The sequence below is a fragment of the Salvelinus alpinus genome, chromosome 8 (assembly GCF_045679555.1).
Source record: "Salvelinus alpinus chromosome 8, SLU_Salpinus.1, whole genome shotgun sequence".
NCBI classification, from domain to species: domain Eukaryota; kingdom Metazoa; phylum Chordata; class Actinopteri; order Salmoniformes; family Salmonidae; genus Salvelinus; species Salvelinus alpinus.
The window spans coordinates 58,347,316-58,362,157 of NC_092093.1; the positions used below are offsets into that span (position 1 = coordinate 58,347,316).

Genomic DNA, 14,842 nt, shown 5'->3' on the forward strand with positions numbered 1-14,842 from the left:
GTCTGTTATAACAACTACCTGTTACAAACCCCTCATGTTGTCTGTTAAAACAACTACCTGTTACAAACCCCTCATGTTGTCTGTTATAACAACTACCTGTTACAAACCCCTCATGTTGTCTGTTATAACTACCTGTTACAAACCCCTCATGCTGTCTGTTATAACTACCTGTTACAAACCCCTCATGTTGTCTGTTATAACAACTACCTGTTACAAACCCCTCATGTTGTCTGTTATAACAACTACCTGTTACAAACCCCTCATGCTGTCTGTTATAACAACTACCTGTTACAAACCCCTCATGTTGTCTGTTATAACAACTACCTGTTACAAACCCCTCATGCTGTCTGTTATAACAACTACCTGTTACAAACCCCTCATGCTGTCTGTTATAACAACTACCTGTTACAAACCCCTCATGCTGTCTGTTATAACAACTACCTGTTACAAACCCCTCATGTTGTCTGTTATAACTACCTGTTACAAACCCCTCATGCTGTCTGTTATAACAACTACCTGTTACAAACCCTTCATGTTGTCTGTTATAACAACTACCTGTTACAAACCCCTCATGTTGTCTGTTATAACAACTACCTGTTACAAACCCCTCATGCTGTCTGTTATAACAACTACCTGTTACAAACCCCTCATGCTGTCTGTTATAACAACTACCTGTTACAAACCCCTCATGTTGTCTGTTATAACAACTACCTGTTACAAACCCTTCATGTTGTCTGTTATAACAACTACCTGTTACAAACCCCTCATGCTGTCTGTTATAACAACTACCTGTTACAAACCCCTCATGCTGTCTGTTATAACTACCTGTTACAAACCCCTCATGCTGTCTGTTATAACAACTACCTGTTACAAACCCCTCATGCTGTCTGTTATAACAACTACCTGTTACAAACCCCTCATGCTGTCTGTTATAACTACCTGTTACAAACCCCTCATGTTGTCTGTTATAACAACTACCTGTTACAAACCCCTCATGCTGTCTGTTATAACTACCTGTTACAAACCCCTCATGTTGTCTGTTATAACAACTACCTGTTACAAACCCCTCATGTTGTCTGTTATAACAACTACCTGTTACAAACCCCTCATGCTGTCTGTTATAACAACTACCTGTTACAAACCCCTCATGCTGTCTGTTATAACAACTACCTGTTACAAACCCCTCATGTTGTCTGTTATAACAACTACCTGTTACAAACCCCTCATGCTGTCTGTTATAACAACTACCTGTTACAAACCCCTCATGCTGTCTGTTATAACTACCTGTTACAAACCCCTCATGTTGTCTGTTATAACAACTACCTGTTACAAACCCCTCATGCTGTCTGTTATAACAACTACCTGTTACAAACCCCTCATGTTGTCTGTTATAACAACTACCTGTTACAAACCCCTCATGCTGTCTGTTATAACACCTACCTGTTACAAACCCCTCATGCTGTCTGTTATAACAACTACCTGTTACAAACCCCTCATGTTGTCTGTTATAACAACTACCTGTTACAAACCCCTCATGTTGTCTGTTATAACAACTACCTGTTACAAACCCCTCATGTTGTCTGTTATAACAACTACCTGTTACAAACCCCTCATGCTGTCTGTTATAACAACTACCTGTTACAAACCCCTCATGTTGTCTGTTATAACTACCTGTTACAAACCCCTCATGCTGTCTGTTATAACAACTACCTGTTACAAACCCCTCATGCTGTCTGTTATAACAACTACCTGTTACAAACCCCTCATGTTTTCTGTTATAACAACTACCTGTTACAAACCCCTCATGTTGTCTGTTATAACAACTACCTGTTACAAACCCCTCATGCTGTCTGTTATAACAACTACCTGTTACAAACCCCTAATGTTGTCTGTTATAACAACTACCTGTTACAAACCCCTCATGTTGTCTGTTATAACAACTACCTGTTACAAACCCCTCATGTTGTCTGTTATAACTACCTGTTACAAACCCCTCATGTTGTCTGTTATAACAACTACCTGTTACAAACCCCTCATGCTGTCTGTTATAACAACTACCTGTTACAAACCCCTCATGCTGTCTGTTATAACAACTACCTGTTACAAACCCTTCATGTTGTCTGTTATAACAACTACCTGTTACAAACCCCTCATGTTGTCTGTTATAACAACTACCTGTTACAAACCCTTCATGTTGTCTGTTATAACTACCTGTTACAAACCCCTCATGTTGTCTGTTATAACAACTACCTGTTACAAACCCCTCATGTTGTCTGTTATAACAACTACCTGTTACAAACCCCTCATGTTGTCTGTTATAACAACTACCTGTTACAAACCCCTCATGCTGTCTGTTATAACAACTACCTGTTACAAACCCCTCATGTTGTCTGTTATAACAACTACCTGTTACAAACCCCTCATGCTGTCTGTTATAACAACTACCTGTTACAAACCCTTCATGTTGTCTGTTATAACTACCTGTTACAAACCCCTCATGCTGTCTGTTATAACAACTACCTGTTACAAACCCCTCATGCTGTCTGTTATAACAACTACATGTTACAAACCCCTCATGCTGTCTGTTATAACAACTACCTGTTACAAACCCCTCATGCTGTCTGTTATAACAACTACCTGTTACAAACCCCTCATGCTGTCTGTTATAACAACTACCTGTTACAAACCCCTCATGTTGTCTGTTATAACAACTACCTGTTACAAACCCCTCATGCTGTCTGTTATAACAACTACCTGTTACAAACCCCTCATGTTGTCTGTTATAACTACCTGTTACAAACCCCTCATGCTGTCTGTTATAACAACTACCTGTTACAAACCCTTCATGTTGTCTGTTATAACAACTACCTGTTACAAACCCCTCATGTTGTCTGTTATAACAACTACCTGTTACAAACCCTTCATGTTGTCTGTTATAACTACCTGTTACAAACCCCTCATGTTGTCTGTTATAACAACTACCTGTTACAAACCCCTCATGTTGTCTGTTATAACAACTACCTGTTACAAACCCCTCATGTTGTCTGTTATAACAACTACCTGTTACAAACCCCTCATGCTGTCTGTTATAACAACTACCTGTTACAAACCCCTCATGTTGTCTGTTATAACAACTACCTGTTACAAACCCCTCATGCTGTCTGTTATAACAACTACCTGTTACAAACCCTTCATGTTGTCTGTTATAACTACCTGTTACAAACCCCTCATGCTGTCTGTTATAACAACTACCTGTTACAAACCCCTCATGCTGTCTGTTATAACAACTACATGTTACAAACCCCTCATGCTGTCTGTTATAACAACTACCTGTTACAAACCCCTCATGCTGTCTGTTATAACAACTACCTGTTACAAACCCCTCATGTTGTCTGTTATAACAACTACCTGTTACAAACCCCTCATGCTGTCTGTTATAACAACTACCTGTTACAAACCCCTCATGTTGTCTGTTATAACTACCTGTTACAAACCCCTCATGCTGTCTGTTATAACTACCTGTTACAAACCCCTCATGTTGTCTGTTATAACAACTACCTGTTACAAACCCCTCATGTTGTCTGTTATAACAACTACCTGTTACAAACCCCTCATGTTGTCTGTTATAACAACTACCTGTTACAAACCCCTCATGCTGTCTGTTATAACAACTACCTGTTACAAACCCCTCATGTTGTCTGTTATAACAACTACCTGTTACAAACCCCTCATGCTGTCTGTTATAACAACTACCTGTTACAAACCCCTCATGCTGTCTGTTATAACAACTACCTGTTACAAACCCCTCATGTTGTCTGTTATAACAACTACCTGTTACAAACCCCTCATGTTGATGACATAAAAAATGGTAAATCCACTGTTACTGTCCAAACCAAGTCCTTGAGCAAAAGTCCCCACCATGCACTAGCCTGCTGTTCCATACAATACCAACCTCTAACATCAGCACACTATGTCTGACAAACACATTCTCCCGCTTTATTCATCTTATGAGACTGTTCTGGAAAGAAAATGACAGTCCGTTAGATTTTATTACATGTCAAATCAATATCTCCTCGTAGATTGCAGCTGTTGATTGTGCAGCCTTCAGTGATTTTGAATCCCAGGTTCACAGGTTGTGGGTGAAATGGTCGTTTGACCAGCTGTGGATGAAATGAGTGGTAATGTGTGTTAAGGTGCCATACTTTAGTTAGTATACCTGTGTCTTTAACTCGGACTCATCCTCCTGGTCCGACTGGCAGCATGGGAAGCACAGAGAGGGAATTTGATATCAAAACCGGAATACAACACACGTTATAGCTTACGAGAGGAACTATCAAATAACATCAGATATTGTTGAAATAGAAATGTGAAACCAAAGAACGTAAGATTTCTACAAGAGATGAGAGTTGAGGTGACTAGTGACTACCCATGTTACAAACCTCCGTGGCTGTCAGTTCACCATCGACACCAGTGTCAGTCAGTTCAGTCTGTTTAGTAGTAACACAACAGCATGAGGAGAAAGAGAACCGTGGCTGTTAGGGTTGAGTATAGTATTTCCCAGAACTCATATTTACCTAAACATTAGCTATTAGGAAAAGTGGTTGAACAAAGTAGTGACAGTAAACTGTTTTCGGGGTAAAAAAAAAACCAACAGGAAATGCATTAAAACATATTCAGATGACCTATGTCAACATAATATCATTAAACTACATTACAGATGACTCCACCAGCTTGAGGTCACTCTCCCGCCTTATAAATGTTCATCACGAATGCAATTAACATTAGTAGTTTGACCTTTGGATTCTACTAAGAACCCTTATCCTAGGTAACTAGTAAGTACAGACATTACATCTGCCAAAGTTCATTCAGGTTCAGCTCCTTGTCATCAATTTGTTCACTAAAAAAAGCAATTTTTATTTCTACATTTCAAATAGTCTGGCCCTGCCTTTCGCTGAGTGTTCTGGCACTGATCTGAAGTTGCCCCTCTGCCAGAGTATTGAAGGTTCAGGTCAGTTCTCCATTAGTGACTTATCAGGGACCTGCCTACCTGATAGAGAGAGTGGCAGAGCATGAAAGCACAGGGCGGCATCCCCAGACAATGAGATTTGTGCTTCTTCGCTACCCTAGAAGGAGAAAGGCCACCTGGCTCTAGTCTGTCTGACAGAATAGCTCTGGCTGGCGCTAGCTACTTTCTACTCTTGGCTCCGGCAATAAACAGCTGTCATTTTCAGAGTGGAATCTGGGTACTCAGAGGAAGGTATTATAGAATTCTCTCAGGGGTGGGCAAAGGACAGAGGTATTTGATTGGGTGTGGAGAACTATACCTTGGTGTCGTGTCGAATGGGAGAGGTTGGACTTGGTAGAGAGATCTCGGTGGCTTTCGTGGTCTCATCCTCCTCCTCCACCTCCTCCACCTCTACTTCCACCTCTACTTCCACCTCTACTTCCACCTCCACTTCCACCTCTTCCTCCGCCTTCCTCTCCTCCACCTTTTTCTCCGGTGTCACGGTGGTGATGAGGTCGCTCAGGGCGATGCCCTTCGCCCTTCCGTATAGGTCCGAGCCCATCTCTGAAGCATGCACATAGACGCACATGCACGCACACGCACGGACACAAGCACGCACATACCCACACACACATACACACACAGATCATTTTCCATTTAGGGAATTGTCATTTTCCTTTAACGGAGGCAATATTGCAGGTCAGCGGGTTGGAGAGGTAATGCTAATGAGCTACAGTCTGTATCAGCATAGTCATCACAGCCATTGATTCAGGAGATACAGGAGATATTAAATCCCATTCTTGTTGATAATAACAAATAATAACATATTATCAACATCAGAGCTTTTCTATCAGATATGATCTGTAATTAAAGCAATATTCTGAAACCATTGTGTGGTTTGAAATGACAAAGCTAGCCCTGAGCATTTCATATACAAAAGTATGTGGACACCACCACAGCATACAATGACATTCTAGACAATTATGTGCTTCCAACTTTGTGGCAACAGTTTGGGGAAGGCCCTTTCCTGTTTCAGCATGACAATTCCCCGCGCACCAAGCGAGGTCCATACAGAAATGATTGTCGAGATCGGTGTGGAAGAATTTGACTGGCCTGCACAGAGCCCTGACCTCAACCTCATCAAACACCTTTGAGATAAATTGGAACGCCAACTGCTAGCCAGGCCTAATCGCCCAACATCAGTTGCCGACCTCACTAATGCTCGTGGCTGAATGGAAGCAAGTCCCTGCAGCAATGTTCCAACATCTAGTGGAAAGCCTTCCCAGAAGAGTGGCGGCCGTTCTGTCAGCAAAGGGTGGAACAACTCCATATTAATGCCCATGATTTTGGAATGAGATGTTTGATGAGCAGGTGTCCACATACTTTAGACTTATATAGATCATGTAGTGTAGCTGCTCATAGCATCTTATCAGCAGTATGATATTATACAACAATATCATCAAGAGTTTCAGGTTAAACAGTAAGCAACTAGTGAAATACCAGGGTCCACATTTATGAGGAGAAAAGGGGTTTTCTGATTTGCTATCAGTTTCCATGCAGAGGTTTTTCTGATTGGTTGACTACTCTCATCATAAATGCTCTCTATTTACATCTTCTTGGACTGAAATGCAAAATCCCTGATAACCTGTCATGTTTAAGCTCCTCTATACGCAGGCCTTATAAACATTCTTTAACTTACCGCAGCTTTGGAATTTTCCCCATTGACTGGAAATCAAAGGCTCAAACTACTTGTTAAAGGCTCCTTTCACACACTGAAATATCAATAAAAAAACTGCATCAGGGTCTAAACGAGTCAGGAAATCCAAAGGTATTGGATGTGCTGTTAACTGACAAATAAAAAGATGCTCCATCGTTGCTATGAGTCAGTTACAGATAAGAGAATGGACTGCATCCCTGTTGTGGACCCAAACACAGCTAAGAAACTGTATTCTATCATTCAGCCAAGAAAAACACATATCCTAATCAATATTAACTGTATCTAGGTTAACTTGTACCATCTCCCTACATCTGTGACGGCACAGAAAGCACTCTGACTCCATGGGGTACATTGGTACCCCAGGTAATCTTAGGTTTTATTACATACAGCCGGGAGAAACTACTGAATATAAGAGCAACGTCAACTCACCATCATTACGACCAGGAATATGACTTTCCCGAAGCGGATCCAGTGTTTTGTCTTCCACCCAGGACAATGGATCTGATCCCAGCCGGCGATCCTAAACAACGTCGCCGTAAAAGGGGCAAACGAAGCGGTCTTCTGGTCAGGCTCCGGAGACGGGCACATCGCGCACCACTCCCTAGCATACTACTCGCCAATGTCCAGTCTCTTGACAACAAGGTTGATGAAATCCGAGCAAGGGTTGCCTTCCAGAGAGACATCAGAGACTGTAACGTTCTTTGCTTCACGGAAACATGGCTCACTCGAGAGACGCTATCGGAGTCGGTGCAGCCAGCTGGTTTCTTCACGCATCGCGCCGACAGAAACAAGCATCTCTCTGGTAAGAAGAGGGGCGGGGGGGTATGCCTTATGATTAACGAGACGTGGTGTGATCATAACAACATACAGGAACTCAAGTCCTTCTGCTCACCTGACTTAGAATTCCTCACAATCAAATGTCGACCGCATTATCTACCAAGGGAATTCTCTTCGATTATAATCACAGCCGTATATATTCCCCCCCAAGCAGGCACATCGATGGCCCTGAACGAACTTTATTTGACTCTATGTAAACTGGAAACCACATATCCTGAGGCTGCATTCATTGAAGCTGGGGATTTTAACAAGGCTAATCTGAAAACAAGACTCCCTAAATTCTATCAGCACATCGATTGCGCAACCAGGGCTGGTAAAACCCTGGATCATTGTTATTCTAACTTCCGCGACGCATATAAGGCCCTCCCCCGCTCTCCTTTCGGAAAAGCTGACCACGACTCCATTTTGTTGCTTCCAGCCTACAGACAAAAACTAAAACAAGAAGCTCCCGCGCTCAGGTGTGTTCAACGCTGGTCCGACCAATCTGATTCCACGCTTCAAGACTGCTTTGATCACTTAGAATTCCGTGGATTCCGTGGATTGGGATATGTTCCGCATTGCGTCCAACAACAACATTGACGAATACGCTGATTCGGTGAGCGAGTTCATTAGAAAGTGCATCGGCGATGTCGTACCCACAACAACTATTAAAACATTCCCAAACCAGAAACCGTGGATTGATGGCAGCATTCGCACGAAACTGAAAGCGCGAACCACTGCTTTTAACCAGGGCAAGGTGACCGGAAACATGACCGAATACAAACAGTGTAGCTATTCCCTCCGCAAGGCAATCAAACAAGCTAAGCGTCAGTATAGAGACAAAGTACAGTTGCAATTCAACGGCTCAGACACAAGAGGTATGTGGCAGGGTCTACAGTCAATCACGGATTACAAAAAGAAAACCAGCCCCGTCGCGGACCAGGATGTCTTGCTCCCAGACAGACTAAATAACTTCTTTGCTCGCTTTGAGGACAATACAGTGCCACTGACACGGCCCGCTACCAAAACCTGCGGACTCTCCTTCACTGCAGCCGACGTGAGTAAAACATTTAAATGTGTTAACCCTCGCAGGGCTGCAGGCCCAGACGGCATCCCCAGCCGCGTCCTCAGAGCATGAATGTATCACTAGCCACTTTAAACAATGCCACTTAATATAATGTATATGTATATACTGTACTCTATATCATCTCCTGCATCTTGCCATCTTTATGTAATACATGTATCACTAGCCACTTTAAACTATGCACTTTTATGTTTACATACCCTACATTACTCATCTCATATGTATATACTGTACTCGATACCATCTACTGCATCTTGCCTATGCCGTTCTGTACCATCACTCATTCATATATCTTTATGTACATATTCTTTATCCCTTTACACTTGTGTGTATAAGGTAGTAGTTGTGGAATTGTTAGGTTAGATTACTCGTTGGTTATTACTGCATTGTCGGAACTAGAAGCACAAGCATTTCGCTACACTCGCATTAACATCTGCTAACCATGTGTATTTGACAAATAAAATTTGATTTGATTTGATGTTACGAGCTGGGAGAAAAAGTGAGTAAATGTCAAGTCTCCTTATAGATACGGGCCCACATTAGCCAATAGCGGCCAAGCTAACACAACAAGGCGTTTTTTGTTTCCTCCATATTTTTTGGAAACAAACAACTGCAAGTGAACAGCTGAGAAGCGAAGGCCATGGTGCATTCCCATGCTAGGCAGGGACCCCCCCAATCAGCACGGGAGCATGCAAGCCTGGTCAGCACTGAGGGGGGAGTCTCTAACAAGGGCCCAAAATACAAAACAAAATGGCCCTCGTCAAAAATAGGAAAAGGGAAGAAGCAGAAATGTGATAATTAACTAGCAGGCATAGCTAGCAGGGGCTACATCTACTGTTAGCGCGTACAGAGACACACAGTGCATGATATCTACCTGTTGGTTTAGCGCCGTTAAAACTAGCAGGTGGTTCAATTCTCGGGGATACAGACTGGGGGGTATTCCTTTTGGGTGAACTCCTATTGGGTGAACTCCTTTTGGGTGAACTCCTATTGGGTGAACTCCTATTGGGTGAAGTCCTATTGGGTGAACTCCTATTGGGTGAACTCCTATTGGGTGAACTCCTTTTGGGTGAACTCCTTTTGGGCGTACTCCTTTTGGGTGTACTCTGCGGAGCTGAGGAGGATTGCATAGAAATTCAATATTAACATGATGACATAATACTATTCAAATCTGAGCATTAGGGAGTCAGCTGAGCACTTGAGAGAATATTGTTGGTTTATATTATAATTCTGTATAAATATTGACTATGGATTTGAATACATGAATGTTAAAGGATGTGTACGTTGTGTCTGGTTCACGGTGTTATGGAAAGCCTCAGACTAAGAGATGGAGTTGAGTCTTACAGTGCTAGAGGATGGATACACTTTCGGATGGGAGGAGAACCAACCTTCAGACACTGAACTGGCTCCCATCAATGAGGAGTTGAGACATAAATATCAATGTTGCCTTTTCGGTCCAATGAAAATGACGAGTCTGAATCTAATACGGGCCCCGAGGAGGCTCATATTCAATTGGCACCACACCCAATTGGCAGAGTCTCTCTTCCACATCAGTTAGCTAGTGAAATTCCGCCAAAAGAGCTCGTCACCCCGAGATGAGACATCAGATGGGGACGCCACCTACAACAACATTTACATTCAAATGGACCGGTTTTCATCCACAGTTCTGATACGATAGTGACGGCCCACGCCGGCAATGGGGTTACAGGGGAGAACAGGGGGTACAGGGGAGAACTGGGGGTTACAGGGGAGGACGGGGAGAACGAGTGGCAACAGGGGAGAATGGGGGAGAACAGGGGGTTACAGGGGAGAACAGGGGAGTCAAGGGGGTTACAGGGGGGAACGGGGGAGAACAGGGGATAATGGGGGAGAACAGGGGGTTACAGGGAGGAACAGGGGGTTACAGGGAGGAACAGGGGGTTACAGGGAGGAACAGGGGGTTACAGGGAGGAACAGGGGGTTACAGGGGGGAACATGGGGTTACAGGGGGGAACAGGGGGTTACAGGGAGGAACAGGGGGTTACAGGGAGGAACAGGGGGTTACAGGGGGGAACAGGGGGTTACAGGGAGGAACAGGGGGTTACAGGGAGGAACAGGGGGTTACAGGGAGGAACAGGGGGTTACAGGGGGGAACAGGGGGTTACAGGGAGGAACAGGGGGTTACAGGGAGGAACAGGGGGTTACAGGGGGGAACATGGGGTTACAGGGAGGAACAGGGGGTTACAGGGAGGAACAGGGGGTTACAGGGAGGAACAGGGGGTTACAGGGAGGAACAGGGGGTTACAGGGGGGAACATGGGGTTACAGGGGGGAACAGGGGGTTACAGGGAGGAACAGGGGGTTACAGGGAGGAACAGGGGGTTACAGGGGGGAACAGGGGGTTACAGGGAGGAACAGGGGGTTACAGGGAGGAACAGGGGGTTACAGGGAGGAACAGGGGGTTACAGGGAGGAACAGGGGGTTACAGGGGGGAACAGGGGGTTACAGGGAGGAACAGGGGGTTACAGGGGGGAACAGGGGGTTACAGGGAGGAACAGGGGGTTACAGGGAGGAACAGGGGGTTACAGGGGGGAACAGGGGGTTACAGGGAGGAACAGGGGGTTACCGGGGGGAACAGGGGGTTACAGGGAGGAACAGGGGGTTACAGGGGGGAACAGGGGGTTACAGGGAGGAACAGGGGGTTACAGGGAGGAACAGGGGGTTACAGGGAGGAACAGGGGGTTACAGGGGGGAACAGGGGGTTACAGGGGAAAACGGGGTTACAGGGGAGAACAGGGAGAACGGGTGAGGACGGGGGAGAACAGGGAGAACGGTGAGGACAGGGGAGAACAGGGGAGCACGGGTGAGGACAGGGGAGAACAGGGGAGCACGGGTGGGAACAGGGGGGAATGGATGGGACCAGGGGAGAACAAAAGCAGAGGGTGCGTTGCCGAGCGAAGATGTCAAAATAACACAATGGCGTTATAATGATAAATTCCTGTGGCGAGTATCCATTCCCTCTTCGTACACAGCCGCTGTCACTATGAGCCATTTAACTGCAGCTACCTCTGTGAGCTGGCCTGAAAAATAAAGGACATTACCCGTGGTCTGGGACTGGTTGATAAAGACAAGAGAGAGGGGGACAGCCCTGGCTACTTTGAGGGGATGAAAAGGCGATGTGAGTGCAGAGCAGCGAGGATAACACAACGGCTACAAGCTGTAATGAGTCTGAGCGGCATACTGAGGCTTTAGCGACTTCACAGCACGGCTGCTTAGGGAGGTTCTCTTAAAAGCTTTCATGTAGACTGGGAAATGGTGAAGCTATCAAGGAAACGGCCACATTCAAGACAAACGGTGAACAAAATGGCTCTGTGGAGAATATAAAGTTGCATTGTTGCATCGTTCTAGGGAATTTCAAGGGAAAGTATACCAAATACCAATTCCCTATTCACGCCAGTGGCACTTGTAAGCCCACGACAGGTCTGGGAGGACCTGAGTGAATGTCAATGGTTGTGAAGACCAAATCAAGTGTGATTGATTGACAGATGTCACAAGGTGTGCAGTGGTATGGCCATTATGACAGATGGGTTCATTAATTGATTGGTGCCTGAGCTGTATGGTCAAATGTACTGCCCTCTTGACACCCTATCAGCTGAATTCAACAGCTTAGAAATAGTGACTTCAAAATAGGCTGGACATAGAGACAGAGGGGGACAAGGACAACATGATTTTCTTGTTCATTTAGGTTGAGTTGTTTTTGGTTGATGTCCTGTACCTAGCTTTATGGTGGCGCACTCAATGCTTTCAGGCTAACTTTCCCAACACAAACTCTATGGGAAGAAATGTGACACAATCGTCTTTCATTCCTAAGAGAAATGTTGATGGAACTACGAACCTCCGTCCAGGCTGCGCGACATGATGTAGCGCTTGCTGGTGGAGCGCTCGAAGCGGGGCGCCGGACGGACGATCTGGGAGCTGGCTCGTCGCGTCTGGGCCTGGGTTCTCCCACTGTATCGGAACTTAGAGCCCAGGTTCAGGAACTTCTTGGGGGGAGTTTCTGGAGACACCAACCTAGAGGACAGAGAGGAATGGTGAGGTCAGGAGAACAAGGAGGATGAATCTACCTAGAGGTCAAGAAAGCCACACTATGACAGCAGGGATAGGCAAATGATCCTGGAGGGAAGCAGGGCATGCAGGCTTTTGCTCCAGCCCAGCGTGAAGATAACCAAGACAATATACAATAGCTATAAATTTACTTTCAAAACCCTCCACTGAAATGGCAGATGTCTACACGTTGAGGTGGTGGCCCAGGTCTCACCTGAAAAAGGTGTGGTGCTCCACGCAGACTTTCCATAGTCTCTTGGCCGCCCTATGGTTGGGGAGCTTGAACCCGATGGTGCTTTCAAACTGCTCAAACTGACGGCAAAACATACAGAAAACACACACACACACACACACGTCATTCTATGTGATGTCATTCTATGTGATGCCATTCTATGCAATGCCATTCTATGTGATGCCATTCTACGTACATGAAACATGATAGGGACACTTCTTTCATGTGAGGTGCTTTCATGTCAGGAGGGCCATGCTGACATGCTTACCTCTCCGGGGCGTATTTTGATGTAGAAATTATTCCTTTTATAGGAGATCTTGAGGACCTTGGGCCAGGCGAACCTGTTGATGCGCAGGCGGTCACGGTAGATCAGAAGACCGCTAGAGCACACGCCCAACATGATCTCAACACCCTCAGAATCCTGGGAAGGACCGGCAGGAACACACACCGTGGTCAACAACTTGACACTGCTATACTTTTTATTTTATTCTTTACTGCAAAATTCCTGAAACCTCTGCCAACTGGTATAAAAAAAAACTGGGAACTTTGGGAAGGTTTCTGGAATGTTGTAACTCTAACTAGTTTCACATTGGAGGTAGCCTGGGTTTCAGTCAGTTTGGGCTTGACTCAACCCACTTTTTGGATGTTGTCCTCAGTTTACTGTCGGCAGGGCTAGTCAACTCCATGCCTAAAGGGCCAAAGTGCTTCTGGTTTTCTTTACTACCTAGTAGTTAATTGACTGATGAATGTTACTAATTGACCCAGAGAGTCCAGAGGTGTTTCGTCCCCCCAGGCCTGGTGTTAAACGGTCCTGTTCTACAGTATGTCCACTCTTTACTAGACTCCTATACCAAGAAGAAATAATAGAGCTTCCTCTTTTATTTCTTATTTCTCGTGTTTTTTATTTGTGTTTTCGTTATACTTTTTAAAATATTGAATAATGCACTGTTGGGTAGGGCTCGCAAGTTCAGCATTTAACTGTACTTGTGCATGTGACAAATAAAATGTGACCACAATAACAGGAAAGTAGTTGACTAATGCCAAAACAGACTGAAAACCAGGCTAAAAAAGGCTTCTTGAGTGTAATAAAAAAATTGGTTCACAATATCCAGACACCACCACTTTCTCCTACAAAGAAGATAGACGGCCTAAGACAACTGGCGATACAGCAAGCCAATTATCATTTCTCAATGACGGATTCAAATTAGCTTTGTAATTTTTCAAAAATGAAATGAAAACATCATGAGAGCTGTTGTAATGTCGACGGACATATTTCCCCCGAAACCAAGAACTCAAGAGACAAGAAATGGACTTACATTAACAGAAACCAATAATTTATCCTAAAACTATCTATTATCACAGCTCCCACTTTCACTAGTGATATATCTGGCTTTGTAGCCAAGAGCAGGTCTTTCTCAATTGCCCAAAAATTCTGTCCTCTCCTCACCTCATCTCCTTCATTGCACTGATCTGAAAGAAGTGACCAGGTGAAAGCCAGTCTAATGATGATCTTCCACCATACTGTTTTTACCTGTCACGTTCCAATCAGTGCAGATGAATTTAAGGAGACGAGGGTAGCACAGATTTTGAAGACAATTTACAGAGCACACTGATGTACTTGTCTTAGCTATGTAAATGTGTACTGAACAAAAATATAAACGCAACATGCAACAATTTTCAAAGATTTTAATGAGTTACAGTTCATAGAAGGAAATCAGTCAACTGAAATTCATTAAGCCCTAATCTATACATTTCACATGACTGGGCAGGGACGCAGCCATGGGTGGGCCTGTGAGGGCATAGGCACACCCATTTGGGAGCCAGGCCCAGCCATTCAGAATGACCCCCCGCCCCCCACACACACAGATATTTTAATGAACATTAAATTATCTGGCAACAGCTCTGT

The 14,842-nt window shown here is 44.5% G+C and overlaps 1 protein-coding gene across 12 annotated transcripts in view; it reads right to left on the minus strand.

Annotated features, from left to right (window-relative positions):
• LOC139583358 (protein 4.1-like) overlaps positions 1 to 14,842 on the minus strand; it is a 124,577-nt gene that overhangs the window by 36,878 nt on the left and 72,857 nt on the right. For 10 of the 12 annotated variants that reach the window (XM_071414334.1, XM_071414336.1, XM_071414339.1 and 7 more), the window contains 7 exons: positions 13,205 to 13,357; positions 12,919 to 13,016; positions 12,496 to 12,671; positions 9,497 to 9,736; positions 5,325 to 5,569; positions 4,440 to 4,487; positions 4,217 to 4,252 (listed from right to left, as the gene is read on the minus strand). In XM_071414334.1, the coding sequence (XP_071270435.1) occupies positions 4,217 to 4,252; positions 4,440 to 4,487; positions 5,325 to 5,569; positions 9,497 to 9,736; positions 12,496 to 12,671; positions 12,919 to 13,016; positions 13,205 to 13,357 (996 nt within the window). The remainder of the gene's footprint in view (positions 1 to 4,216; positions 4,253 to 4,439; positions 4,488 to 5,324; positions 5,570 to 9,496; positions 9,737 to 12,495; positions 12,672 to 12,918; positions 13,017 to 13,204; positions 13,358 to 14,842) is intronic. The other 2 variants (XM_071414340.1, XM_071414341.1) reach the window with 1 other exon arrangement.